The sequence below is a fragment of the Pteropus alecto genome, unplaced genomic scaffold (genome assembly GCF_000325575.1).
Source record: "Pteropus alecto unplaced genomic scaffold, ASM32557v1 scaffold280, whole genome shotgun sequence".
Classification (NCBI taxonomy): Eukaryota; Metazoa; Chordata; class Mammalia; order Chiroptera; family Pteropodidae; genus Pteropus; species Pteropus alecto.
The window spans coordinates 1,767,881-1,794,809 of record NW_006430057.1 but is presented as its reverse complement, the minus strand read 5'-3'; the positions used below and the strand labels follow the sequence as shown (position 1 = coordinate 1,794,809).

General features: G+C 33.5%; 1 protein-coding gene across 2 annotated transcripts in view; it reads right to left on the bottom strand.

Moving 5' to 3' along the window:
- Window positions 1–26,929, bottom strand: part of KLHL13 (kelch like family member 13) — a 228,976-nt gene that overhangs the window by 86,574 nt on the left and 115,473 nt on the right. Inside the window, exon 1 of one of the 2 annotated variants that reach the window (XM_006904712.1) lies at window positions 16,758–17,778. The exons of the other annotated variant lie outside the window; for it this stretch is intronic. Within the exon in view, the coding sequence (XP_006904774.1) occupies window positions 16,758–16,855 (98 nt within the window). The 5' untranslated portion in view covers window positions 16,856–17,778. Of the gene's footprint in view, window positions 1–16,757; window positions 17,779–26,929 lie in introns of those variants that run through there. 2 annotated transcript variants of the gene reach the window in all.

The following is a 26,929-nucleotide window of genomic DNA, read 5'->3' as shown; positions in this document are numbered from 1 at the left end:
CATGCTAAGCGAAATAAGCCAGACAGAAAAGGTTGAAAATCACATGATATCACTTATATGTGGGATATAAACCTAAAAGCAACAAATTAACAGGACAAACAGAGACTCATGGACATGGACAATGGACTAGCGGTTACCAGAGGGTAGGAGGTGGGGGAGGAGAGAAGAGGTAGACAGGGTAAAGGGGGTCAAATATAGGGGGATTAGGAGAGGGTGAAGTGGGTAAAGGGGATCAAATATATGGTAGCTGAAGGAAACTGGACTCTGGGTGGTAATCACACAATAGAATATATAGATGTCAAATTATAATTGTATTAACCAATGTTACCCCAATAAACTTAAAAAAATCAGAAAGAAAATTTTCAACTCATAAAGTAAGTTAACATGTATAAAATAAACCTGGTAGTGCATTAAAAGAAAAACAAAAAAAAATTAAACTTAAAATATTGAAAGATATGTCCTAACTAAAATGTTATTTACAGTTTCATTACACAAAGAAATTATTAACATCATAGAAGCTTCTGTTAATAAGGCATAAACTAATTGCTATTTAAGAAACTATGGAGAACATATCTCCTTGATGAGGTGCTTGCTTGAAAAGAACCGAAAAAGATAGAGCTTTGGTTAATTATGTTTATTTTTTAAAGATATAAATATAAGTAAAGCCATTCCTCAGTATCCACAGGGGGCTGATTCCAGGACCCCCAACAAATACCAAAATCTGCAGATTCTTAATTCCCTTTTAGAAAGTGGCCTAAAACTGCATACAGTCTGCCCTTCACATCTTTACATTCCCAACCTCGGATCAAAAAAAAAAAGGTTTTCAATTGAAAATACAGTTAGTTGATCCTGCAAATGCAAAACTCAGAGATATGAAGTGCCGACTTTATATTATTGTCCACTTGCAATGAATTTGCTAATGAAAGTCTTTATCATAGATGATATAAAATAGCTCCTAATCTTTCCAAGGCTTTCTTTTCTGCTGTAGCAATACCAGAGCCCACAAAAGAGAAATAAAATTCAAATGATTTTCCAAAGTAAAGAAGCTTCCTTATATGTATATGTCTGTCACGTTTAAAATAAAATCACATTAATAAATAGTTGATGTTGATTTTAACATAGAAATAAGATCTTTCACCCAGCACCTGCTATGTACTAGGCATTGTGCCAGACACATTATCTATGCTACTTAATTCTCATAACAATCTCATTTTAAAGACAAGAAACTGAAGCTCAGAGAGTTTAAGGCTTCATCATGGGTCTGGTAACTATGATTTGAACTCCAGTCTGATTCTAGAGCCTATATTGTTCCCATTACACCAAGCCTAAAAATGAAAAATAGCAAAGTAGAGACCATAAAGCAATTGACATTTCAATGCTTAATTTTTAAATACAAGTTGGATCTCAGAGAGACATATTCTATTATAGGTAAGTCATTTTCTGATTGAATTAATTGAGTTTAAAATTATTCACTTTTGCCACTATTTTCATGAAAAGAAGGCCAAAGCTAAAAATTTCATGTCATTCTCCCAATGTATTTGAGGTAAGGATGTAGCACATCCTAGGATATAACTCAGTTCAGATTTAAGGAGGACTTTACATTACTGATATCAACATTTTAAAGTACAGATTTTTGAATTCCAAAGGTACCCATCACAATCACAGAAATAGCACTACGACAGAAATGAGAAAATGAAGCTAAACAAATGGAATGACAAATGATATTCCATTTGATAACTATAACAGGATGAAAGTTAATTACCCAAACCATAAAGCATTTGCACTGAATATCTCAATCTTCTCCCTGAAAACCTTTAAAATTAATGTTTGCGCCCTCTATCCACCATATTTCGAAACTTTAGTCTTCCTTCATCTTTTAAAATCCATATACTGATTAAAGTACATCAAGTCTCATACGTCTAGACTAGAAAATTCTTCTATTTAGAAATTTGGTTTATGTATTATTCTCATTCTTCACGTTGCTTACCATATTTTGATGAAAGGATGGATAGATTAGATAGATGATAGATGATAGATGATAGATAGATAGATGATAGATGATAGATAGATAGATAGATTAGATAGATAGAGATAGAGATAGATGATAGACAGAAAGAAAGAAATAGATGATAAACAGATATCTGAAGTAGAAATGAAAGAGTAACAAAATAATGAATTTCTAAAGGCTGATTCCACACTAACTATACAAAAAAATCTAAGCCAAAGCTCCTTGACCTTAGGAAGCTATATAGGTGAGAGCATATAAGTGGTAGTAGTGGGAGGAAAATGGCAGTATGTACTTGTAGGTTAGGGGAAACAGTATGTGCTCCCATCATTTAGTCCCCTTCTCAGTGTACAGAGGAAATAATTATAATCCTCTGGCTACACATTAATCCTCTAGAAGGATAATCCATTCTACAGCCAGCACTAGCCCTGCCCACTGAGAAGTCTAGAATACCTGAGATAAGAAACATGACTTCTCATTCTTCAATCCCCAAATGAAGAAATGAATGAAAGCTCCAACACCCAGGCCAACTTTAAAGACACTTTTTGCTCCCAGAGGATTTGTTAACCAAGGTGTCATATTATTCTTAATGCCTGTAGCTCATGAACTTTGAAATTTGACTATTGTGCTATGGTGCACTTCAATGGAAAAGCATGTTATTAAAGAATTGAGGTTTTACTTCCTTAAAATTTCAGTTTATTAAGTATTCAAACCTCCAAGTTATCCTATTTTAGAGTTTATTATAAAGGCAGATTCCACAAACTCAAAACCAATTAAAAATTACTGAGACAAATATCTTTGAGAACAGGAGAATCATTAATCAAGTAATAATAAACCTATCCTTTTCTGTCTTTCTTGAATTTCCAAGTTATATTCAACTTCACAAAGTCAATAATTCATGACCAGGTCTTAGGGCAATGTTTATTTCTCTTTAAAATAGAAATATGAAAAAAATATAAGATTTCAAACTTACAAAATAATAGCCAATTGCATTCCATGTTTTAAGAATTAAAACTGGCAGTTCTCACTTAAGTTAAAGACTGACCTTTGTCAAGGAAGCTACAGACCTAGGATAAACAAAACAAAACAAAATAAAACAAAGCTGGCAGCTCTAAGAGTCCTATTGATCCTGTCTTCAGTGCCTGTCATAAATATAACAAATCTCAACCTTGATTTTGCAATGACCTAGAGGCATCTCTAATTACTTCAATGAATGTGGTAAAAATGTCAGTATCAAGTCAATCATGTTTTAATAGAATATGTTTAATATGATTTAATCATATAAATATTTTAATATGATAGCCAGTATTTTTAATACAGGGGAAGGTAATACAAAAAGAAAAATCAGAAGACAGACTCTCTACCCAACGAGTCTGGGAATAATACTTAAGATAGTTCTCTCAAGCTCATTTCAGGTATGTAGCTTATAGAAGCAAAGAGTCTAATTTAAGAAAATTTTTTCATATTAAAATTATTTTCCATTTTGTACTTAACTATTTGCCTCACCATTAAGGTTTTTTCATACACCTTTGTTATAAGACTTTAAGTTATCCTTCTTGTACTATGCTTACCATAAAGAAATAAAACCGTTGCTGATTCTGAACTTCTCAGGTTGTTAGGAGATGAAAAAAATCTTTACAGTCACTTACAGCCCACTTGCCTATCTACATATTCAAGAATCATATTGTAAGAGAAGAAATGCAGCCTTTAACTCCAGAAAGTAATTATTCCTTTTACTGTGATTTCTTTGCAAGTAAGTATCCTGCCTGCTCTTTGTTTACCTGTCTCCTAGTGAGGAGCCTGGCACATAATAAGCAGGTGCTCAATAAATGTTGAGTAGATGATTGAATATAGAGAGTGTAGTTTCGAGTTTTGTAGCCCTGTGCAAATCACTTCAGTTAAGGGTGTCAAATTTCTTCACTTGACATATGCAGTAATCTCATATATTACAGTCTTATTAGAGAGCAAGTTACGGCTATCTTTCCTATGAAAAGAACTAATCCAAAATCCCAATTGTGTTCCTTGCTTGCTGATAAATGCCACAATGCTGGCACAGACTGAAAGTAATTTTAGTAGAAACAATTTATGACCAGAATACTTTAGTCATGGTTCATCAAATTATAATTTGATAAAGAAAATAAGATTATAATCTGTCTCAAGATAGCAGATAAGAGTTATTTGACTTATTTTTACATGTGCCTTGCTACAGTGGAGAAAACTATTTTAGACAAATTTATGTTTTAAAGCAAGTATGTTTGTACTTAAATTATAATGTGTTTTATGTGTATGGTTTGAAAAAAGGAATGACTGACTAGGAAAAAAATCTGACTTAGGAGAAATAAGTGTAAAATTAGTTATGAAAAAAATCATCCAGAAGGTTTGAGAGGTGAAGTGACTGGTCTAAGCTAACTTAATGAATTAATATCTTTTGCTGAAAAAAATTTATGCCCTTAAAAAAAATCATCTACATTTACTTCTGAATTATTTTTATGCTTAGAATGGCTTCAATCTAATTACCAAGGTTTATCAGATATTTGATTTTTTAAAATTTTATTTTATTAGTTTCAAGTATACAGTACATTAGTTAGACATTTATATAGCCAATTTAAATTAAGTAAAATTTCCTTTTATCAAATATTTAAGAAAAACATCTTTTACACATTCCTTAGTTAACAATAGAAAAAAGATATAGTTGTTAAGTATAAAATGACATATTCTAAAGCAAAGTAATTGAAAGTCTGTGAATAAATTTGGATTTGTATTTATTCTCCAATCATTAAATATACATTTATTTTTAATTATTTGCTGGAATACGTGATTAGTTAGGGAGGGCTAGTCCAAGAAGCCTTGAATCCAAGAGTGTGGCGTTTGTTTTTTGTTCAGCGAACATTGAGCAGTAATTGAATACTTTTGAGCAAGGAAGTAACTTTCAGAGCTACAAATACAATCATAGTTTGTAAAGAAGCTATACTATAATAAATATGTAATTTATATTAATGACCAAATACAAATAAGAAGCAATAGATATCAGAAGTTTTAGGGGTTGTGAAAGTGGAGGGGAAGTAAAAGATAGGAACACAGCAGAGAGATAGTCAGTAGTACTTTGACAGTTGACGGGACATAAATTATGAGGAAGAAGTAGGAGTCAGAGATGACTGAAATATCTTGATGATAACAGTTTTCTTTTAGAATCCAAAATATCCTGTCTTTGGCTCTCTTGAATGCATGTCATTTAGTTACATTTGAGATGCCCGAACTTTCTTCTGACTGACAAAGCTTCCAGAAATAATCAAGAACTATGTTTTCAAATTCATTTCCATTTGGAGTATCTTTAAAGAATCCAGTTTTCTTATTAAAGCATGATCTACAAAAGATTGGATTTTGGAGATTTGGAAATAACTTATTGCTTCAAGAAATAGCTGTTGTAGATGAGGTAGGGGTAGTACCATTTAGAGTAGCATTTTCCATCTAGCTAGGCAAACTTTTAAAACCTTGATTCTTTGCTATACTCACCTACGTGGTGACTCTTCCCTGTCAGAAATTATAAATTGGTTTTTAAAGATTGTAAGAAAGGAAGGAAAAAATGCTCTCTATTTCTTGCTTAATATCCCTCTATTTATCTCAAACAGATCAAAGCAGTACTTTATTACTACTTCACAATTCATAGATAACTTCTGCAAAACATATACACACAGTCTGAAAATGTTCCAATTATCTTCTATTAAAAATTCTCATTTAAAAGACTAAGAAGTATGAATGCTTGACGCTTACTGTGTCATATTGTTTAAATGATATGGTCTACTTCTACTCTTTTGAGTTCCACTTAAGAACACATACTCTCTTTAAGCCAGAGGCCATAATGTTTCTAAAAAGAAATACCTTACACCCAAAGTAACAAACTCTCCAGTGAATTGTAATTTGCATCTACCCCCTCAAAAAAAAAATAACTAGTCTACCTTCCAGGAAATCATTACCAATTTTATTAAAACTTTTTAATATTTTGGGTAAACAAATACAGTCATAGTACATAAATATTTTGACCACAGGACTCCTTCCTTAGTGTTATTGCACTATGGACAAAGACTTATAAAAATATTTTTGCAGAGCAATTTTTATTACATTAGCAGAGCTGTCTGTAGATCATGAAATTGCATTGTGATGTGGAACTGAACATTATAGTGATCTTAGTTAAAATAGTTTTCTAGGAGTGTAGTAAAATGGTGGATCCTAATAACATTTTAGGAGAAAAATCAGAAGCTAAAACTATACTCTCTAAATTCATTCATCTACTCAACATTTACTGAGCACCTGCTTGCTATGTGCCAGGCACCTCAGTAGGAGACAGGTAAACAAAGAGCAGGCATGATACTTGCTTGCAAATAAATCACGGTAAAAGAAATAATTACTTTACAAAGGTCTAAATGGTATAAAAATAATAAATTCTCAACATCATCTATTAACAAACACCATGCTGCATAATTCACATAAACCACAGTAACAAAACTAATTGCAAATTTTGCTCCCTAGTACAGAAGTGTATGAGTTCATGTTTAGCATATAAGCACCAAATGAAAAAATAAATAACATTAACTTTTCTTACTATTATTTTATTTTAAAGGATTATTCATCCCTGATCAGACTATCTTCAAGGCTGGGTCAGCAATCAAACAATATCCACTATTTAAAATTATAATATGCAATTATAATTATATGAAACAAAGCCCAAACTTTTGATGATGCAATGGTCCATCTCATCGTTTCAAAAGAGGCAGTCTTTTATTACATCTGTCTATGTATTTCAGCAATACGTCTATAAAAAATACTCTAATAAGCCAGGTCTCCAGTCCACCTGAGATCAAAATTTTTGTTGCAGTTCTATGAACTTTTGTTTAGCTGTGAATCATTCAGAAATGATTATATACACAAACCTTTGGAGGAAAGTGCTCATAATGAGTGAAAATCACTTTAATTTGGTGATGCTGAGGGATTGAATAATCTATTCACAACTGAGAAGATCCATATACTTTTCAAAATTGTACTTCAAATATTTTGTGGGTCCTTCCAAATGAAAGCTAAATGAAACTGAGTTAATTAAGAATATGGTTCACCATAGGACCAAAGGAAAGCTTGCTGTAATCACATCTATAAAGAGAAATCTAGTTGAAGTTTTACAGTTAACTAATCTTAAACATTAATTTGTAATACAGTTGGTGGAATGAGATAAAATAATAAAAAGAAAACATGAATTAAGATGGAGTTAAATCATCAAATACAAATATACACAGAAGAAAGAAAAGCAATCAGCATAAATATCATATTCTCTTTCAAGATACAATGGTATGACAAAGAGATATTAAGGTTTATTAAAGAGATACTACGGTTTATTCTAGCTCTTGGTTTCAAAGAACTCTGGATACAATAAATATGCTCTTTTTAAGATGTCATGGTCTTATCTCATTTACCAGTGAAAAGCACTGTAGTTTTCAAACTGAAACTTTTTAGTTTTAATTTCTCCCCCTTTAACTCCCCCCCATCCACTTCTACCCCTGACCTATGGATATTGCTGTTTTCCCTTAAGAACTGGATCTCTGAAGGCAGGGCATCTCCTACCACATGCTCGTGGCGTGCACCCAGGGCCTGGCGCACTCCAGGGCGATGGGGGGTCCTCGCGCACTCGCAGGGCCTGGCGCACCCGAGGTATGGTCTGTGGCTCCACCTGGGGTGCGAACCCAGGACCTTCTGTGTGTAAAGCATACATGCTAACCACTACACTATGGAACCACCCCAAAGACTTTAATGTGGGAAGAAAGAAGAGGGTGGGGAGATGGCATAAGCACTAGTTTAGCATAGTTGCCCATGAACACTCAACTGAACTTGCCACTCCAATATAGCATTCTCACAATGTTTCATTCTCAAAATTTTAGTGCTCCAAAATACAGTAATCCAAGCCTTTTAATTAAATAATCCAATTAACCCCCTGCACCTTCCATAATAGGAAGTAGTGCCTAGAGAGTTAAATGACTGGTTCTGAGTTTGGAACATTCCCCCACTCACCTCCAAGTTTAGAAATGTCACTTTTCAGGCCATAGTAACTTGCTAGACAATCAGGTTTAATGCTCAGTAACTGAGTGGCATAAATAGTCTTCATCTGTTATCTTACTATTCCGATTTCACTCAATACATGTTAACTAACATCCAGTTTTCTGTATTTCCCCGCTGTACCAAGCACTGAAAGGCATTAGCAAGGCAACAACCACATAATCATATGACACTGATTCTGTAATAAGTTTTGAAGATTATTTTAAAGATTCTCAGCAATTTATATTATCTGTATGACTTTCCAGAGACATGTGAAGACCTTCTAGTTTTAAACTATTATTTTCTTATAGCCTTTATGTTTTATTCTGAACAGTTCTTTACATAAACTATAAATGTTTTGGTAAAATGAGAAGAAATGCAGTCTTTTGAAATTTTTTCTTCATCAATATGACAAAATGCAATCAACACCTATCAACTTGTATTATGGACCCACTTTAGTACTTTTTAGACAGCTGTAATATCAATGGAGGAATTTTGAATGTTTCTGCTTGTTACATAAAACTTTATTAAGAAAATTAATTCCATTTTATTCAAAAGGTGGCACTAATGGCTTATTAGCTTTCAAAAGGAGACTTGGACATGTAAACCATCTCAAAAAACAGCCTGAATTTTAAGAAGGCAAATAAATAATAAAGTTTTTAAATGACTAGCATCTTAGTTTTAATTCATATCTGCATTTTATGGTTTTGTGTATACTTGCAAATATGATGCACACAATACATTTGTGCTTATTTTATAGGACCTGGAGCATAATAAAAGTTCTAATAGTAGAACCTATTTTCATGATACTTTCAACATCAGCCCAGATTATGACATTATCACTGAGTAATTCTACTTTTTAATAAGATTACCAGTAAATCATTGTTGCAAATTTTGAGAACTGCCTATGTTATGTTTAAACTATTATAATTTTCAAGAACAAAATTACTGTTCCAGAGATTATAAATATCACTTAGTAACAAGAATGTAAAATTTTTAGAACCACTTAGGTTAATTGAAACAATTTCTTTCCATGCATATGTAAGCCTAACATAATTCAATGTTCAACTAGTGCATGGTAGACAGAATCATGGCCTCTCCAAGAAATCCACATCCTAATCCCTGAAACCTGTGAATATATGGTTACATGGCAAAGGGGACCTTGTAGATGTGATTAAGGTTAAGGACCTTGATATGGAAAAGATGAGCCTGTCTTATCATCGTGGGCCCAATCTAATCACAGATGTCGTTAAAGGTGGAAGAGGAAGGCAGAAGAGTGTATCAGAGAGAGATTAATGTGAAAAAATCCAACATTTGCTAGCGTTGAAGATAGAAGAAGGGAGCCCAATCCAAGGAATGCAGGCAGCCTCTAGAAGCTGAAATTGACCCTCAGCTCACAGCCCAGCAAGAAGATGGGAACCTTGGTGGTCCTACGATGGTGAAGAACTGAATTCTGCCAATGACCCAAATGAACAGGAATGAGACTCTCCCCTAAAGCCTCAAAGTGAATGCAGCCCCACCGACATACCTTAATTTTAGCCCAGTGAGACCCATACCAGACTTATAACCTAAATAACTATGAGAATAATTTTGTGATTTTTAAAGTCATTAGTTTGCAGTCATTTGTTATGACAGCAATAGAAAACTAATACACTGAATTAATCAAAGATTAACAATTAAGCAATGGGACAATAATGTCCACATGAAAGTACTAAACATATTGACTAGGTAGTATCCTTGGAAAGTGCTAAAAAGGGCACCCCAGCTACAGCACTATCTATGGTGGAGAAAAAAAGGGTGGGTAGCCAATGAAGGTAGAATAGTGCTTCAAGAGAAATAGGAAAAACTGAGGTTAATCCTGATATCCTATCAGCAAGTAGATAATTGACCCAGTATTTTTCTACAACTATACCACTTGACAGTACTGCCAAGCAAAGCTAACTTCTCTATATACCACCAAGCAATTCAAAGAAGCGTATTCATCTGTTATATTTCTTTGTTCTAATCCTAGTGAGATATTACCTAATAGATGGCATGAAAGTAGTGAAAGTCTATAAAAACAAAAAGGCATTCAAAAAATTAAGGGCTTTGAAATCAAGCAGATCTGAGTTTGAATTCTCATTTCAGCTCTTACTTGAAGTGTAACATTGAGCAAGTTAATTAAGCTCCCTGCACCACTGTGCCCTTGTGTGTAAAACAGAGAAAAGACTTATCCTTATAGAGTGTTTGGGAGGCACCTTGCAAAGTGCCTGGCTCTTTTATAGTAACACTCAATAAATTATATTTACCTACGCTGAACCAGGACATTTTTTAAATTGAAAATAAATAAGCTTCTTATAAAATTTACAGCATATGTTATACAGGCTAGATTCAAGTTAGAAGCTCCTAGAATTCTCAAACTTGTTTTTAATTATATTTTTCTAATGGAAGCATGTTATTTCATTTCTCCATTGAACCATACCATAAGAAGTACTCTCCAACAAGTAGAGCATATTTTTGACTTACTATACCATAAATACTGCAAAATTGAGTTCAAATAACCTATACCCATAGTAAGTCATGCCAGTGAAACTCTTTTACTATAATTGGAAACATAATATAATTTTATTTTTCACTAAGATTACATCTTATAGTCCAGAATCAAATTATTGCTACTCAGAAGGTAATATGTGTACACTTGTGCGCTATAAAGAACCTAAGACCTATCCAACTTAAAGAATGGTATTCCATTCTTCTTGTTTAAAAAGGTCACTATCAAGTTTAAACATAAATTGCATCATTTTCCATCCTATGTAATATCTAGTTTGAAATCTGGTGTCTCTCTCCAATTCCTGTCTCATCTAGCCCATATACATTTTCATTGCTATTAAATCCGTTATCAATACCGAAGGTATAGTAAACAAACATGTTTATCTTGGATCATAATTTTCACAGCAATAAAATAAATTAAGCAATTAAATTGTGAATAAAGATAGGAGGAAAGATAAAGACTAGACATTTTGAATGACTGCGAGGATTATACCATAATACCCAAGATTGTTATTCCTGGTACATGACAGGAAGCCAGTAACTTTGGAATGTTATAAACTCATTATACAAGGTGATTGAGAAAGTACTAAGCACTTTCAAAAATGCATTACTGAATAACTTCTTTATGTACCGATTACCCAAGAATGCAACATTTACACCACCTCTTTCTCACAGTTTTGAGGAAATAAAACAATACACTGTGGCTTCCATTTCAATTTAAAATATCACCCTGCACAATTTATAATTCTTGACTCTTTAACATCAAGTAATAAAACCATTAACATAAATACTTGCCTATCTCTTACTTCTTTCTTTTCCCTCCCACTAACTTGGTCCGGCCCCATTTAGGTCTCATTTAATATTCTAAATTTCAAGGAGAATGTCTGGACTCCTTAGAATTGTTAGTAACTCCAGACTTCCCATGATGGTATAAAATTTGCATTTCCATCTCTCTTCTCTCTGGAGCAAGTGTTTTGAGGGGTACTTGGAAGTAACACTCATTTAAGTAAACAAAAATGAATTTAGATAAATTATTGACAAGTAAAATTATTAGAAATTTCTGAAAGCATCAGAAATACTAGCTTCCTGTCTTGCGAGTTTCTTATGAGCAATATTCTTTGGTTAGATTTAATGGATTTGAGATCTTTTTAAAAACATACACCATAAGCTTTAAAACAAAATTTTAACTTCACTTGCACATGCCATGCTTCTTCAGACGAAAATATCTAAAGTAGCTAAAAGAATAAACGTTGACTATGAAGAGGAAGCAAACTAATCATAAACTTCTGAAAAGGAAGTTTGTAAACTCTAAATTCACCATAATCTAGTGCTAGCCCTGTAATTACAAAATAATACAATCTCAGGCTTTTTCAGACAAGCAGAACATCTATATAAAAGAAGAGAGGGGTCTTCTAGTCAGACTACATGAGGAGCATTGCACTCAGATGTAGTATCTCGCATAAAGATTAACATTTAAAAAAAAAGAAAACAACAACAACTAAAACTATCCAGGTAAGGACAATCAGCAGAGTGAAGAGTCTGGAAAACATGTCACATGAGTAGTAGTTAAAGAAAGAGATTTCCAAGCCCGTACATAATAGAGAAAATAGATCTTTTTTTCTGTATAGCTCAACAAGGCCACACTACAAACTGGAGATAAAAAATATGAGGAACTGATTTTGCTCAATGCAAGAAAGAGCATTGAAATGGAAGGCCACGAATGAAAGGTGCTGCCTCGGTGAGGTAGTGAGTTCTTTGACACTAACAGTGCTCAGGGAGGATATGTATCACCATCTTTCAGAGGTGTCACAGGAAGGATTCCTGCTTTAAAGGGGGATTTGGAATCTCTAAATGACTTCTAAGGTCACTTTTACCCCTCCGGCTTTCCATTAATAAGTGTAAAGCTAGCTAGCAAGCCCCTTTGCAAGCTCAGACCATGGAAATTCCCAGAGAACATGTCACAAAAGTTACAGACTAACACTAAATTGTTCTTAAGTGTTATATATGTTATTGTTCTACATACTTTTGTTAGATTGAGCATATCTAGTGAAAACGAATTAAGCAGACACAAAAGGTTTATGTACATTATTGTGAAAGTAAATATATTCTTTTCTAATTTGAAATGATAAATTTAAGAAGTATTTTGCTAAATAAAAAAAGATTTTTAAAACCACGAAGTTTTGTTTTATTCACTAAATTAGAAAAAAAGACAATCTTAGGGGATAAAAAGACTGTCAGATTTAGCAAATGCATACTTTTATTTGGTCTAGCCTTTGAACCATCCACGAACAAGGAATATTTATAAGTATGCACAATCTTTTCTCAGGAAATCTAGATACTGATTTTTAATGATGAAATGGTAGAAAACAATTGCTATGAAATACTGTGCTATTGATATTTACTATTAAACATATTGTACATATTAAAGAAAATCATGTAAACAGGAAGCTAACTGAATGCAAGTGCGTGAATAAAAGTGGGTAAGTCTAATTCACTAACACTCGTTCTACACTCATTGTCTTTTAGCTTGAGAAAGGTAAAATGCTAAAGAAAACATTTCACAGTGTATCTTGCTAGAATTCACTGTCACATTGCACTGGTTAATTCTTACCTATTGTTTTATTCTCTATTGCCACACCATTATTATCAAAACTTACTGCTTGTGAAGAAGATAAAAGGATCACTAATGTTATTCTTGTCCTATTTTGGTGTGTCTCTAGAATCTAACAACACATTAATCCTATATCATTAGTCTGAACGAATCATTTGCTATTTTAAAACGATGAATACCAAAACACCAGAAAACCACTCAGATGGGAGTGTCCTTTCAGCTTTATTAATTTAGGCAAACTGACAGGTTAATATATATGGTTCATCCCTGTCAGGGGCAGAGTCTTTACTAATTCAGTTGATGCTGACCAGGTGATCCTCCTTCAGGCTAACGTTGAACTGCAACCTACTGTTGAACAGAGTGTAACACAAACATGTCACTCAGATTTGTATTAAGACAGTCCCTTCAAAATTCCACATGGATGGCACACCACCCTGCAAGTGTTCAAAACTGAAGATGAAGGAAGACTATATCTACCCAACAAAGACTAAGTATTTGGCAATCAATCTATCTGGAGACCGAAGGATTATTTTCCTAAATCTTTTGTCTTTAAGAAACTCCACTCTTCTCAAATTATATTATAACACAAGTTAAAAAGTATTTTATGTATTATCAAAATGATTTTCCTTAATATTGTCATAAACATTGCCTTTATCATCAATAAGTCTTGAAAATATGAAGAAGTATCAACTGTCATTCAAGTTTTAAAGAAACAGAATGAAAACAAACTTAGAGGTTAAATTCACAAGAGAAAAAATAGCCTTTCTGTTCAATGTTTGCTGTTAAGTACAACATTCCTTATTGTAGCTTTCACTAGCGTAGCAGCACTGCCCTAGATACAGCATCAATGGAAGAGCTCTATCTAGCTAAGCAGCACCTACACTGAGTTTAGAAAGAGACCACCAAGAGCTTTTATATTTTTTTCCATACTTGCGCAATTACCACAACACATTTTTACTCCAACCAAAACCATTTTATATTGAAATTTCAGTCTTTGAAAAAGTGTACAAGTCTTCAATGAAAACCATGTAATTTATATTTGACAAATCATAGTAAATAATTATAAAACATTACAAATCAATATCGCTGCTACCCAAACATATAAAAAGATGCTTTATTAACGGTGAAGAATTTTATATTCAAGATACTACTTTAAATGTTTATACATAATTTTACAGGTAAATTCCAAAAAATATCATATTTTTATCAAAGTGTCAGAATTTAACTATTCCATTTCAATACAAAGACTTTAGACCGGAGACACAAGTAATCATTTAACCTATGTTTGCCAGCAGAACAACTGTGAGAGCAAATATGTTACTTGACCCAGTATTCTAACTTAGTCTTTATAATTTTTGAGAGCAAACATTATATTAAAGTATGATTTTGTGTGTAGAAGTGTTGTGGAATATAAAGAAGCACTGATAAGAACATGTTAAACATGATATTTTTATTTCTAGCCAAGCAAGGCATAAACTCTTAAAACGGTCGAAACCTAAACAATTTATTTAAAAACCTGCTTTAAACTCCCTAAGCTAGCCTTTTCTTATATTTAACATATTTTCTCTGTGTAGATTTAAATGATATTTCGAACACTGTATTAATTTATTTATAAAAATAAGGTAAAGCCAATTTAATAATATAAATCATCAGTGTCAAAATAGTCTAGGCTAACACTAGCTCATCAAATATATTTTTCCATTCTACCTATGTGTACTACCAACAATCAATGTCGATATGCAAGGTCTGTGATATTTTCTAGCTTCTATCATCTAAATCGTTATTCATGTCATCAGGTCAAAGAGGCGAGTACATACTTAAAAGGAAGAAAGTGATTCATTAAAGATGCTGTATTAAGCTGTATCTGAGTTTGTAGCTAGTATGAATTAAATATAAGTATTTTTTTAACCATCTCTGAAAATAGGAAAACCAGCTGAATAGGAGCTGCAATTTGGATCTTCTAGACAGTAAAATATTGTAGAAATATTAGAACCATTAGTGAATATTAATTGCAACCTACTGATTTTAGTTTTGGGTGTGTATCTTATTTTGTTTTGTTTTGATGATAAACTTGTTTTTGGTAAATCTTTTTGGTCATTTCTCACCATAAAATTCATAAAGTCAACAGGCATGTCACATTTTCTTAAAATTTTTGAAGGAGCTCCATTAACTTGTCACCTCCATTAATTCGTGCTTTTGACCACTACAGCTTTTGAGAAACAAATATAGCTAATCTTTTGTCCTTTTTAAAACAAATATAACTTAAAATTTTAACTTTATAGGAAAAAGAGTTTAACACCCAAACAGGTAAAATCACCTGAAATATCTCTAAGAAGGGATACATAAAAAAATCTGAAAATGAAATGATGACAGGATTTAACTCTAAAATTTCCTCATTTTTCAGTGCTTTCCAGGGAATTGCTTCTTTGGACTGAAAGCACAGGCACACTTATTTCCTCAGCAGTTGAAAGCCATTCAAAGAACTCGGTAGACACCACTGTGCATCTGAACCTCATATAAAACCAAAACTAAGTAACAAAATGGCAACTCACCAGATTTCTAAACACACAATTAACCTAAAACAGGGAGAATTTTCCACATCTTTCCTACTGAAAAATATTTTAAAGGGAACATGCACAGTTAAGACAGACTTATACTAAAAACCTTTTCTCACATTAATATTATAAAAAGGTCTAGCTTTCCCTTACTCATTCCTCCACCAAAAAAAGAATCACAGACAATACTTTAAAAGAAAATCTTATTATATCTCATAGATTTTGTTCTTAAAGCAACGCTTTGTGGATTTAAAAAATAAGATTTTCAAAAATTCTAGAAAGATTTCTAAATATATTTCAGTGTATATTTCTTAAAAATAAATTTCTAAACTAGGCATTTGTTTAAATCCACTTTTCAACTCCATGTATATAAATAACTATTCATAGAACTATAATTTGTATAAATTTGAACTTACACTTTAAAACCTGAATTATAAAACTGGAAAAGATATATCAAACTTATTAATATTCATATATAACTCAAGTATAAAAGTCTTGATTAAGAGATTCATTTTCTTATCAATGTGTTAACTCTGTTTCAAATTCATCAAAAAAATTATAGAAAGCATTTCCATATTTAACACAACACCAATAGCAAGCATCAGCAGTTTTTTTTTTTGCAGTTGCACAAAAGAAGGCGTCTTAAATATTTCAGATATACAAAAATTCAAAAAAATCTCAACCAGTGTAAAAGATTAAAGTTTATACTTATGCAATTCCTTAGGTAAACCTTTAGAGTTTCAAATAGTAATTAGATTACCATTAGGCACTTTAAATGAAAATAAACATAAACTCCTAAGAAAACAAAACAATGGTAAAATAAAAAGTGGACATGCTAATATATTTAAATGTAAGCAAACTTCAGGTTTTTAATCTTATGCATTTTTGGATGTTGCTGTTTGGAATTTTTACCCTCTTTTGCCACAAGGTTGATTCACAAATAAAATCCCACTTTAATATCCTATTTTCTCTCACTTACATGTATGCTGGAGAAAGTGGAGTTGACCTGGATGTTTTAAGCACAGGAACTGGGAATTTCCAGATAGCAGGAGAGCTCGTTTTCCATTTCAATGGCATGTTGTCACCACGGTACTACAATAACAGTAAACAGCGTTTCCATAACAGACTATCAACTAGAACTTCCATTCCACACTGCACTGACACAGCAGTGGCTGCCACGAAGAACAAGCAAACGATTCTGCCAGCGCCCTTAAACCAATGCTTCCAATCTGTAAAATAGGGATGCAAGGTACCTCCTTTAAATCCTTCTGTCCCCTAAAGCAATATGATGATTCTATCGTTCTAACTCAACAATACTGCCACCTCATTAGGAAAGCGTTGACTGCAGGATTTTTTTTTTTTTTAAGACTGCACTGTGCATACCACACGACGCAGCTTTATTTAATAAAAGCGGCTAGGGTTTTGCTTTTTATTGTATTGTTTTAAGCTTGCATTACCATTGTTCTACCTTAACAGGGATACTGCAGCACTGTACTATATTCTGCACCTATTAACCTGATTTCTGACCAATAGCAGCAGGAAAAAAAAATAGATAGGTTTCATATGAAAATGAAACAACATACCTACTCAGAATACACTTGTCATCCTCTGAACATTCTTCTTTTGAGCTGCAACAATACAAATGGGATATAAAACTCAGCATAGCCTTAGGCCACAGCTAATAGAGCTCAGTAACTAAATTCGGCAGCCTGCTTTCCTCCTGTGCAAGCTCTGGCCACACAATACAAGAATGCCATTATGAGAAAAGCCTGTTTAAAAAATGCCAGTCTGTTTTCCAGTTAGAAGAAGGCAAAAGATCAAATATAAAGTGCTGCAGAACTCTGCACGTTCTTCTAGTAGCTTCTGATTCAAGTTGTTCTCATTTCCCTATTCTTATTTCCAAGCTAGAATAAGCAAAATCTCATACATTTACAACATGCTGTGGTAACATGAATATCTGTCTTCTGCAGCAGAGAAGTACAGAGTAGTGTGCTCTTAATAGCATTCCTCGGAGGGACGCTATCAACAATTTAATTCAATGCTACCCTCCCCTTCTTCTTCCCCCTTTCCCCTCCCTTCACCCCCCTCACAACTCCCCCCACCTCCAAACAGCTCACAAATTGCCTAGAGGAGAGACGAATGCTGCTGGCCAAGCAGGTGTCCAGCAGGGCCCATTCCAAGGCACGGCAGCATGTCCAGTAACCTCTAGGGGTTATTGACTGACAAAGAGGTTCAAAAATTAAAGCTGCTGTCAGAGGAAGCTTGAGGTATTTCATGAAATGAATGGAAAATATAGGCTTCATCTATATAGTTTTAAAATACCGCTAGAAAACAGCATCCTAAGTGCCCCGAAAGTGACTAAATGTTTTAAGTATCTGCTTAAAGCACCAAGCTCACACATTTTCTACACAATTTTAAGATGGAAAAATAGGACAAACTGGTGTGTTATGCTGAACTCTTTGCAGGCTGAACAATTTTACTTCTGATGCAGGCAAGTCACCATCACTAAATATCTACCTTCATAGCACCCTTCCACTTTCACCTAAAAATAGAATTATCTGTCATTATCAATGCAAGCTTAGTAAAGGCAGACCACCATTGACATGAAAGCCACTACCTTTTTTAAAAAATCACTGCAGTGACAAAAGAGCTCATATTCACTTTCATGTTTGTATCCAAACAATAAACTTGTGCTTCCAACTTAAGTAGTTGGCTTTTAGTCTTTTCAAATTATTACTAGTTTCTAAAAGATTGAGATTTAGTCCCCTAAGAAGCTTTCTCATTTGTATTCAAAACTCACAGATCAATGTTGCTATAGAATCGTAATACTTTAAAAATTCCAAAATATATAATTTACCAGAGAGATACAGACTGAAATCAGCTAAGGTAAATCACAAGTACCTGAGTTTAAGATATACATCAATATTATGCACATTCATACACATATAGAGAGAGTGAAAGCTTATTTTGAAACATTGACCAGTAATGCATAAACTTTATTAAATATTAAACAGATGTTAGCCATCAGTACCTCATAAATAATTTTTATTCAATCTATCATATACAAATAACCCTCCCCAAAAAACCACTCAAACATCTTAGAGGGTTAAATTATATTTCCAACATTTTTTAGTCTCATAGACATCTTCAAAGGAATCATAGAAAGGAGTATTTATCCATACTTTAGTGGCCAAAATATATTAAGAGGTTAAAAAAGTCACCACTAATACAAACAAACCACACTCAATATTTTATATTAGAAATTTTTGTGTAATAATTTTTAGTAGTTATAGAGCAAAAGGGTCCCGGGTACAATCAGCAGTAGCAACTTATTGGAAACCCCAAAAAGGAAACACACACACACACACACACACAGAGTCGCACACGTATTAATCAAGCAAGATTGGAATGTCCCATTTAAAAAACTTGAAGCATTCTCAAACATTTAAAAATATAAAACATAAAATAGCTACGAATTAGCTATTTGTAGCAAGCAAGCAATGTTTTAGAAAGAAAATTGACCCACATTCCAGCTTATGAAAATATTACAAAGCAATAATTGTAAATATAACTTCTTCTGAGAACAAAACACTAATACCTATGCAAAAACATGACAGTGAAGTGTTTTGAGCAGTTTATCTACAAAAACTACTACTCAACATTTATGAGTGAGAAATAGGGAGAATCCAGAGTTTTCCAAATTTCCAAGAGGGTAACCCTCAAAAACAGGTGAAGATCACCTTATTGTAAGGGTTCTCAAGTTATTACTCTTCTGTGAACAATTAACTGAATCAAGAAACCAATATATTCTTGTCTAATCTCATTAGGCTCCAAAGAAATCAACCAATATTTAATCAAAACATCTATGCCAATTTTCAGTCTAGATTTCTCTTAATGTGTTTTTTTAGACTTAATATTTTGAATGTGTTTTTGTAACACTCAACAATGCATTCAAAGCATTCAAAGTGAAAAGAAAATAAGACTGCTTTCCTCCACCCCACCTTCAGCACTCTTAAAGAACTCCAAACGCTAAAAGCATTATTTCTGATGATGAGCATCTATTTATATTTAGTTCTTTTGCTTTAATAAATAGCTAGGAACCATCTGTAATGATCTCTTATGAACAAACAACTAATATTTCAAAGGCTTTAAAAATTAGAAATATAGTCTATGAAATATACTTTGCACTATTAATTTGCTTAACAACACCATTCCTCACACATTGTTTAGAAATAAACTTTAGCCAGGTAAAATCACCCAAATTACAAATTAGCAGAGTCCAAATCAATCAGATTTTACTAACCTGACAGCAACTGCAGTAGCAACTGTGGAGTGTAATTACCATTATATTCTGGAACTAAAATTGTGTTCACCTCAGAGTGAAAGGAAGAAAATGATTTAACATGTATTTTAAATATAATTTTATGCAGGCTCAGTATCCCTCTACTTTAATATTTTGACTGAGAAATGTCAAAAACCTTCGTTCACATAGGAAACACTGATTTCATTTACAGAACACTTGGTTTCTATTATGGACAACTGCATAAAACAAGATAGAAAGACAACACAAAAGCTCTTCAAAGCATTTTATGAACGTTAACTAATCACTTAAAAATACCTGTAAAATGCATATTTCAGAGATGTAATAAGCAAAGGACAATGCTGGGACATAGCCAAGGCCACAAAAAGAAACATTCTTGGCCAAATCTTACAACACAGAATTCCCTGGCTCCCAATGTAGAAACAGAAGATTTTTTTTATAACTTTTAGAATTCTTACAAGTCATCTTGTTCAATACTCTCTTGGTATAGATGAAAAAACTAAAGCCCAGAGAAATTAACTTGCCTGGTATCACACTGCTAGCTAACACCAGAACTGGAACTAAAAACCACGTTTGCATGTCCTAGTCCAGGACTCTCACTCTTGATGAGACCATTTCAATGAGACTATTCCATTAGACGTGTGTTTATATATGGAATGAACCACATTCTATAAATGTCTCCATGTATTCTAAAGAAACAAGAACTACAAAGAGTTATTTACTCCTCCAACTATATGTACACTCAAAGATGGAAGAATGAGAGAAATACCAAAAATACAAAAGTGTGTAGAAAGACCATTTCCAAAATCTTAATTCCAGAAGTATTTAAGAATGATCAGTGAGAAAAAAGTAACTAAAAATAAAACCAGTCATAGCATAGGAGAAAAGTGAAATATACAGCTAGTAGTCTAATTTTTTCTCAATATAAATGTTTCTAAATAACTTACTGATTGACTGCTACAGTTTATCTCCAGTACCTCGTCCTCACTAAAGGAACTAACTAATATATCACATATCTGACCTATCTCTATATATTTTCCTGATAGTCCCTAAGAACTGACCTACCTTTTTCTTGCAAGTTTTGGTTAATCCTGTGATGGGTACAACTAAAGACTAATAGCACTAACCACAGCTTGTGTGAGCAGATACTGTATAATGTTCACTTTAGTCCTTATAATGTCTCTTCAGATTAATCTGAGATATCCATGTTATTAGCATTGCTCAGACAATACTGTAGGTCATGCCAAATTGTGTGCTCTGTTTATGTTCTACTAATCAGTAAAAATATTTAGATAGCAACCAAGTAGGAATATTAAACCCTTTAAAGAACACAAAAAATTAACTTCTGAACAATAGAGCAAAACTCTTAATACATTCAGGGCTCCTTATTACAAGAAATGAAACTATTCACATGAATTGCTATATATACGTGTGCATGTGCGTGTGTGTGTGTGTGTGTGTGTGTGTGTGTGTGTGTGTGTGTGAATTTCTTTTATTTGTTTCAGGAAATTGAATATCAAATACATTAAAATTTTTTACTAGATACTAAAACCAAAATGGAAAATTCCAGATGTTTCTGAAAACTATGTTGGAAAGTCATCATTTCATCTTTATAAGTTCCTTCTCACATGTCAGTTTCCTTAACAGAACTGTGTGAATCCTTATAGTTCCACAAAGGTTTACGTAGACTATTGTAGCTATGACCGTGCCTTGGATTAATACTGTTCCTATCTCCTTCACAACACAACAAGTAGAAAAACACAATTGTTGTGCAGGTACATATTCATGTACATGCATGTGTATATACATGGAGAATTCTTCATGCCATAATGGCATAAATAATGTAAAAGGAAGTACTCTCTCAACTTTAACATTTCCGAAGGAAGGTAACAAGTTGTTGGGGGTGGGGGGGGGTGGCAAGGATTATAGAACAACAATCAAAGGAGTTGGTAAGTTGATAAAACAGGAAACAACAGGTAATGGGACCAAAGGAGAAAAAAAGGTAATGATTGGAAGGAGAATGAAAATCCAGAATGGTAGTAGTTCCTGATGGTTATGTAGCACTTTTTATAATTTGGGGTCAAATGAATGAGGTTATGGGGCTAGGATAGAAGTTGGGATGGGAGGACAAAAATACAGAGGGACTGAGCAAATAACAAGAAATATTCAGTTGCTGGGGACTTGATGACCCACAGATTTTGATTGCCCTTACTCCCTCACTACAGATGAAAAAAGAATTAGCGATGAATAGGAAATACAGAAATTTTTGCCCTTTCTTTTTCTTTTTGTTTTCTGTAGTATCTATGTTCTTTATGGCTTTTTGCTTTTGGATAGCCTTGAATGCTTCATTCATATATTATTCCCAAATCCATATACCCAAGTAAGTCTTTATACATCTTTGACATGCATAAATGAAATTAATTCTTAAGTATTCCTATCTATTAAAAAAAAATGCCTTAAACTCCAAACCAAAATGTTTAAGTTAGGAGTAGTAGTGGTAGAAACCAATGATTTTTACATATAAACCATTTACATACCTGAATTTGCATTATCGTTTTTAAATTGTTTGGAAAATGCAATTTAGAGAGAGTTTATCATGATCAAATAAGGATACTGTATCCCGTGCTCTAATAAGGGACCATGCTATTACTACACCCTGTGCTCCAGCCATGCCACTTCATCTACCTGAGATGCTCTCCCCAAATTCCTGCTTCTCTATCAAGAAAGAATCCCTGAATCTTGTATCTTCCTAATGGAGCACTATTCCTGGAACACTGGAAAGCAATTAATAAATATTTGGGGAGTAAAGAATAAAAGAAGTTTATAAGCAGAAGAGTGATTAAATAAGAATTGTGTATTGAAGACAGGATATATCCTGAAAGGTTTTGTAAATGTTGTTATTGATTTTGCTATTACTAAAAGCAGAGTTCAGGTAAAAGGAATATTCATCTGTTCATTTGATAATTTTAGGCTATAAATTCTTAAAATGAAAAAATATATACACATTATCTTATTAAAAAATAAGTATGTGTTGGTAAAAATAACCTAGAATACATGCTTTTATAAATGACATAAATGCACCACTATAGTGATAATGGATTGCATTAATAAAAATCTCTGTTATCACCTGAAATAATGATAATTTATCCGTTTAGTCATCTCTCAGCAACTTCTTAAGTATCTCCTTAAATTACCTTAGGTAAATAAAATAGCCAAACCATTGTTAGAGTTTTTGAAGTGTTTGTACATTAAACTTGCAAACTTAACAAAATAATAAGCCGAATTAGGAGGAAACATGGTGGAGTGAGAGATGTCTTCAGATCTCTCCCCTCGAAACAACAATAAGCTGAACATCTAAAACTCAACAAAAAACACCCAAACTACACACCAGCACGTCTGAGTGTGGGATCTGCGCATAAGAGCTACCATAGGTCAGAATTCCGTATGTCGGGCGGTGGACTGGGAGAAATAAAGAAGCTGCCTCTAGCAGCTGCCAGAGCTCCTTGCAGGAGGAGAGGGAGAGGTAAAGATACAGCGACTTCCCTGATTGGCCGGCCTAAAAGTGCCAGAACTTCTAGCAGCAGGTAGTAGGGCCCAGTCATCAGGGCAGAAAGTAGAGAAGTGGGACGGGAGAGCAGAGAAACAACAGTTGATTTTTACTGGCCCCAGCTGCCAACTGAGGCTGAGCTGCAGCCCCTAACTCCCAGCCCAGAGGGCCACTCCTCCCATAACCTCTGAGACCGAACACCACGAAGCCCCAGAGGAATCTGAGCAAACGCTACCAAAATTGTTGCTAACACTGACAGGGACTGAAACTGAGAGTAGCAAGTGTGATTAAACATCTACAAGAAAATAAAAAAGACATTAGGATTTATATAAAGCAGGGATCTAAGAGGCTAAGACACCACCTACTGGAAAGCAAAAGAAAAGCACCTTCTTTGCAGCAGGCTAAAGAGACCTTTATATAATAAATCTTCTTTCTGGAAAAACAACAGAATACACTTCCATGAATGCCCAGGCGCAGAAACAATCCATTAAACACCATGAACAACCAAGATGACAAGGCATCTCAGAAAGAAAGAAAAAAATCTCCAGAAAATAAGCGTAGAGATATAGAAATATTCGACTTAAATGACAGAGAATTCAGGAGGGTACTTCTGAAAAAACTCAATGAGATTCAAAACAAATCAATAATTTCAGGAACTCAAAAAACAACTAGATGAGCAGAGCAAGGAGATTGAAATCCTCAAAAGGAACAGAATAGAACTTCTGGAGATGAAGAACACACTGCAAGAGTTGAAAATGAAATAGCAAGCTTGAGAAATAGAGTTGACCAAATGAAGGAAAAGATCAGTGATATCGAAGACAGAAATCTAAAAATAAATCAGAAGGAAAAAGAGAAAAACCGAAGAATGAAAACTAATGAAAGAGAAATACAAGAACTAGCAAATACCATCAGGAGAGGGAACATAAGAATAATGAGCATTACTGAAGGTGAGGAAAAGGAGCATGGACTAGAAAACATTTTCAGAGACAAACGTGGATGAGAATTTACCAAATCTAAGGAATGAGCTGGACCTTGGAATTCAAGAAATCAACAGAACACCCAATTATCTCAACTCAAAAAGGCATTCACCAGGACACATTGTATTAAAGTTATCAAAAAATCAATGACAAAGATAGAATTCTCAGGGCAGTCAGGGAGAAGAAAAACGGTTAACATATAAAGGAAAGCCGATTAGATTATCATCGGACTTCTCAGCGCAAACCTTAAAAGCCAGAAAGGAATGAAATCTAATATTGACACTATTAAGTGAAAAGAACTACCAATCTAGAATAATGTATCCAGCGAAGCTCTCCTTTAGATATGAAGGAGATATTAAGGGCTTTGCAGACATACAAAAATTGAGGGAATTCTCCACTACGAGGTCTGCACTACAGGAAATACTGAGAGGGGTCAGCTCATCTAAAACCAAATAACAAAACAAAACAAAAAATACATAATTAGGAGCAAAGTAACAATCAGGCAAATAGAACCAGAAGAGTGCAACCCTTACTAAGAACAGGGCATTATAAGCTTAAATAACAAGAAGAGAATTGATATAGCAAGATAGTAATGAACGTTCAGCATATATTGAAACAAACTGAGATGACAATGACTAAAAAGGGGAGGATTCAAAGATTCAAATTCGCAAAGGGGAAAGGAGATAAGTAACATGCAAAAGAAAATGGACGACTGCATATATGTAACTATCCTTTTCATATTCATAATGGTAACCGCACACCAAAGATTCAGAATTGAAATATATAACATAAAACAAGAAGAACCAGAGGCAAAAATCGCAAAAGCCAACCAAAATAAAGAAAACAGAAACACAAGGACAAGGAAGCAATGGTAACACTGAGCTACCAAAAAGGAAAAGATAAAATGGCTATAAAAAGACCTCATATTTCAATAATCACCCTAAATGTAAATGGACTGAACTCAACAATAAAAAGGCACAGAGTGGCAGAATAGATCAAAAAACAGAACCCAACCAATTGCTACCTCCAGGAGACACATCTCAGCTCCAAAGACAAATAAAGACTCAAAGTGAAAGGGTGGAAAATGATATTTCAAGCAAATGATAGTCAGAGAAAATCAGGAGTAGTGGTACTAAAATCAGATGAAACAGACTTCAAAATAAAAAAGGTAAAGAAAGATACTGAGGGACACTTCATAATGATAAAGGGAATCATGCAGCAAAAAGACATAACACTTATTAATATGTATGCTCCCAGTCAGGGAACCCCGAAATATGTAAAGCAATTACTAACAGAAATAAAGGAAGAAACAGACCAAAACGCTAGTGTAGTTGGGGACCTAAATAGCTGAAAGTTGGATATGGACAGATCATCCAAAGAGAAAATCATTAAAGAAATAACATCTTCAAATGACACGTTAGACTAACTGGACATAATTGACATATACAGAGCCTTCCATCCCAAAACGGCTGCTTACACATTCTTCGCTAGTGCACATGGAACATTCTCAAGAATAGACCACATACTGGGAAACAAAGATAGCCTCAACAAATATAAGAAGGTTGAAATCATACGAATCATATTCTCTGATCATAATGCTTTGAAATTAGAGATCAAGTGCAAAAAGAAATCAGGAAGAACCACAAATACATGGAGATTAAACAACATGCTACCAAAGAAGAACTGGGTCAGGGAAGAAATAAAAAGAGAGATCAACAGATACTTAGAAATGAATGATGATGATAGTACAACATATCAAAACTTTTGGGACATGGGAAAAGCAGTCATAAGAGGAAAGTTCATATCATTATAGGCTTATCTCCCCAAACAAGAATGAGCCCAAATAAATAACCAAACACTTCATCTTAGAAAACTAAAAGAGGGAGAATAAATGAAGCCTAAAGTCAAAGAAGGAAAGAAATCATCAAAATTAAAGCAGAAATCATGAAATTGAAACCTAAACAAACAAACAAACAAAAAATAGAAAAATAAATGCAATAATGTGCTGGTTCTTTGAGAAGGTTAATAAAATTGACAAACCCATGGCTAGACTCACTGAAGAAAAAAGAGAAAGTACAGAAATAGAAAAAATAGGGAATGAAATAGGAGAAATTACCACAGACACTGCAGAAATACCAAAGATCATACAAGAATACTATGAAAAAGTATATAACACCAAATTAAATAACCTAGAAGAAATGGACCAATACTTAGAAAAACACAACATTCCTAGACAGAATCAAGAACTGGAAAATCTAAATAGACCAATTATCAGTATGGAAATTGAAACGATCTTCAAAACCCTA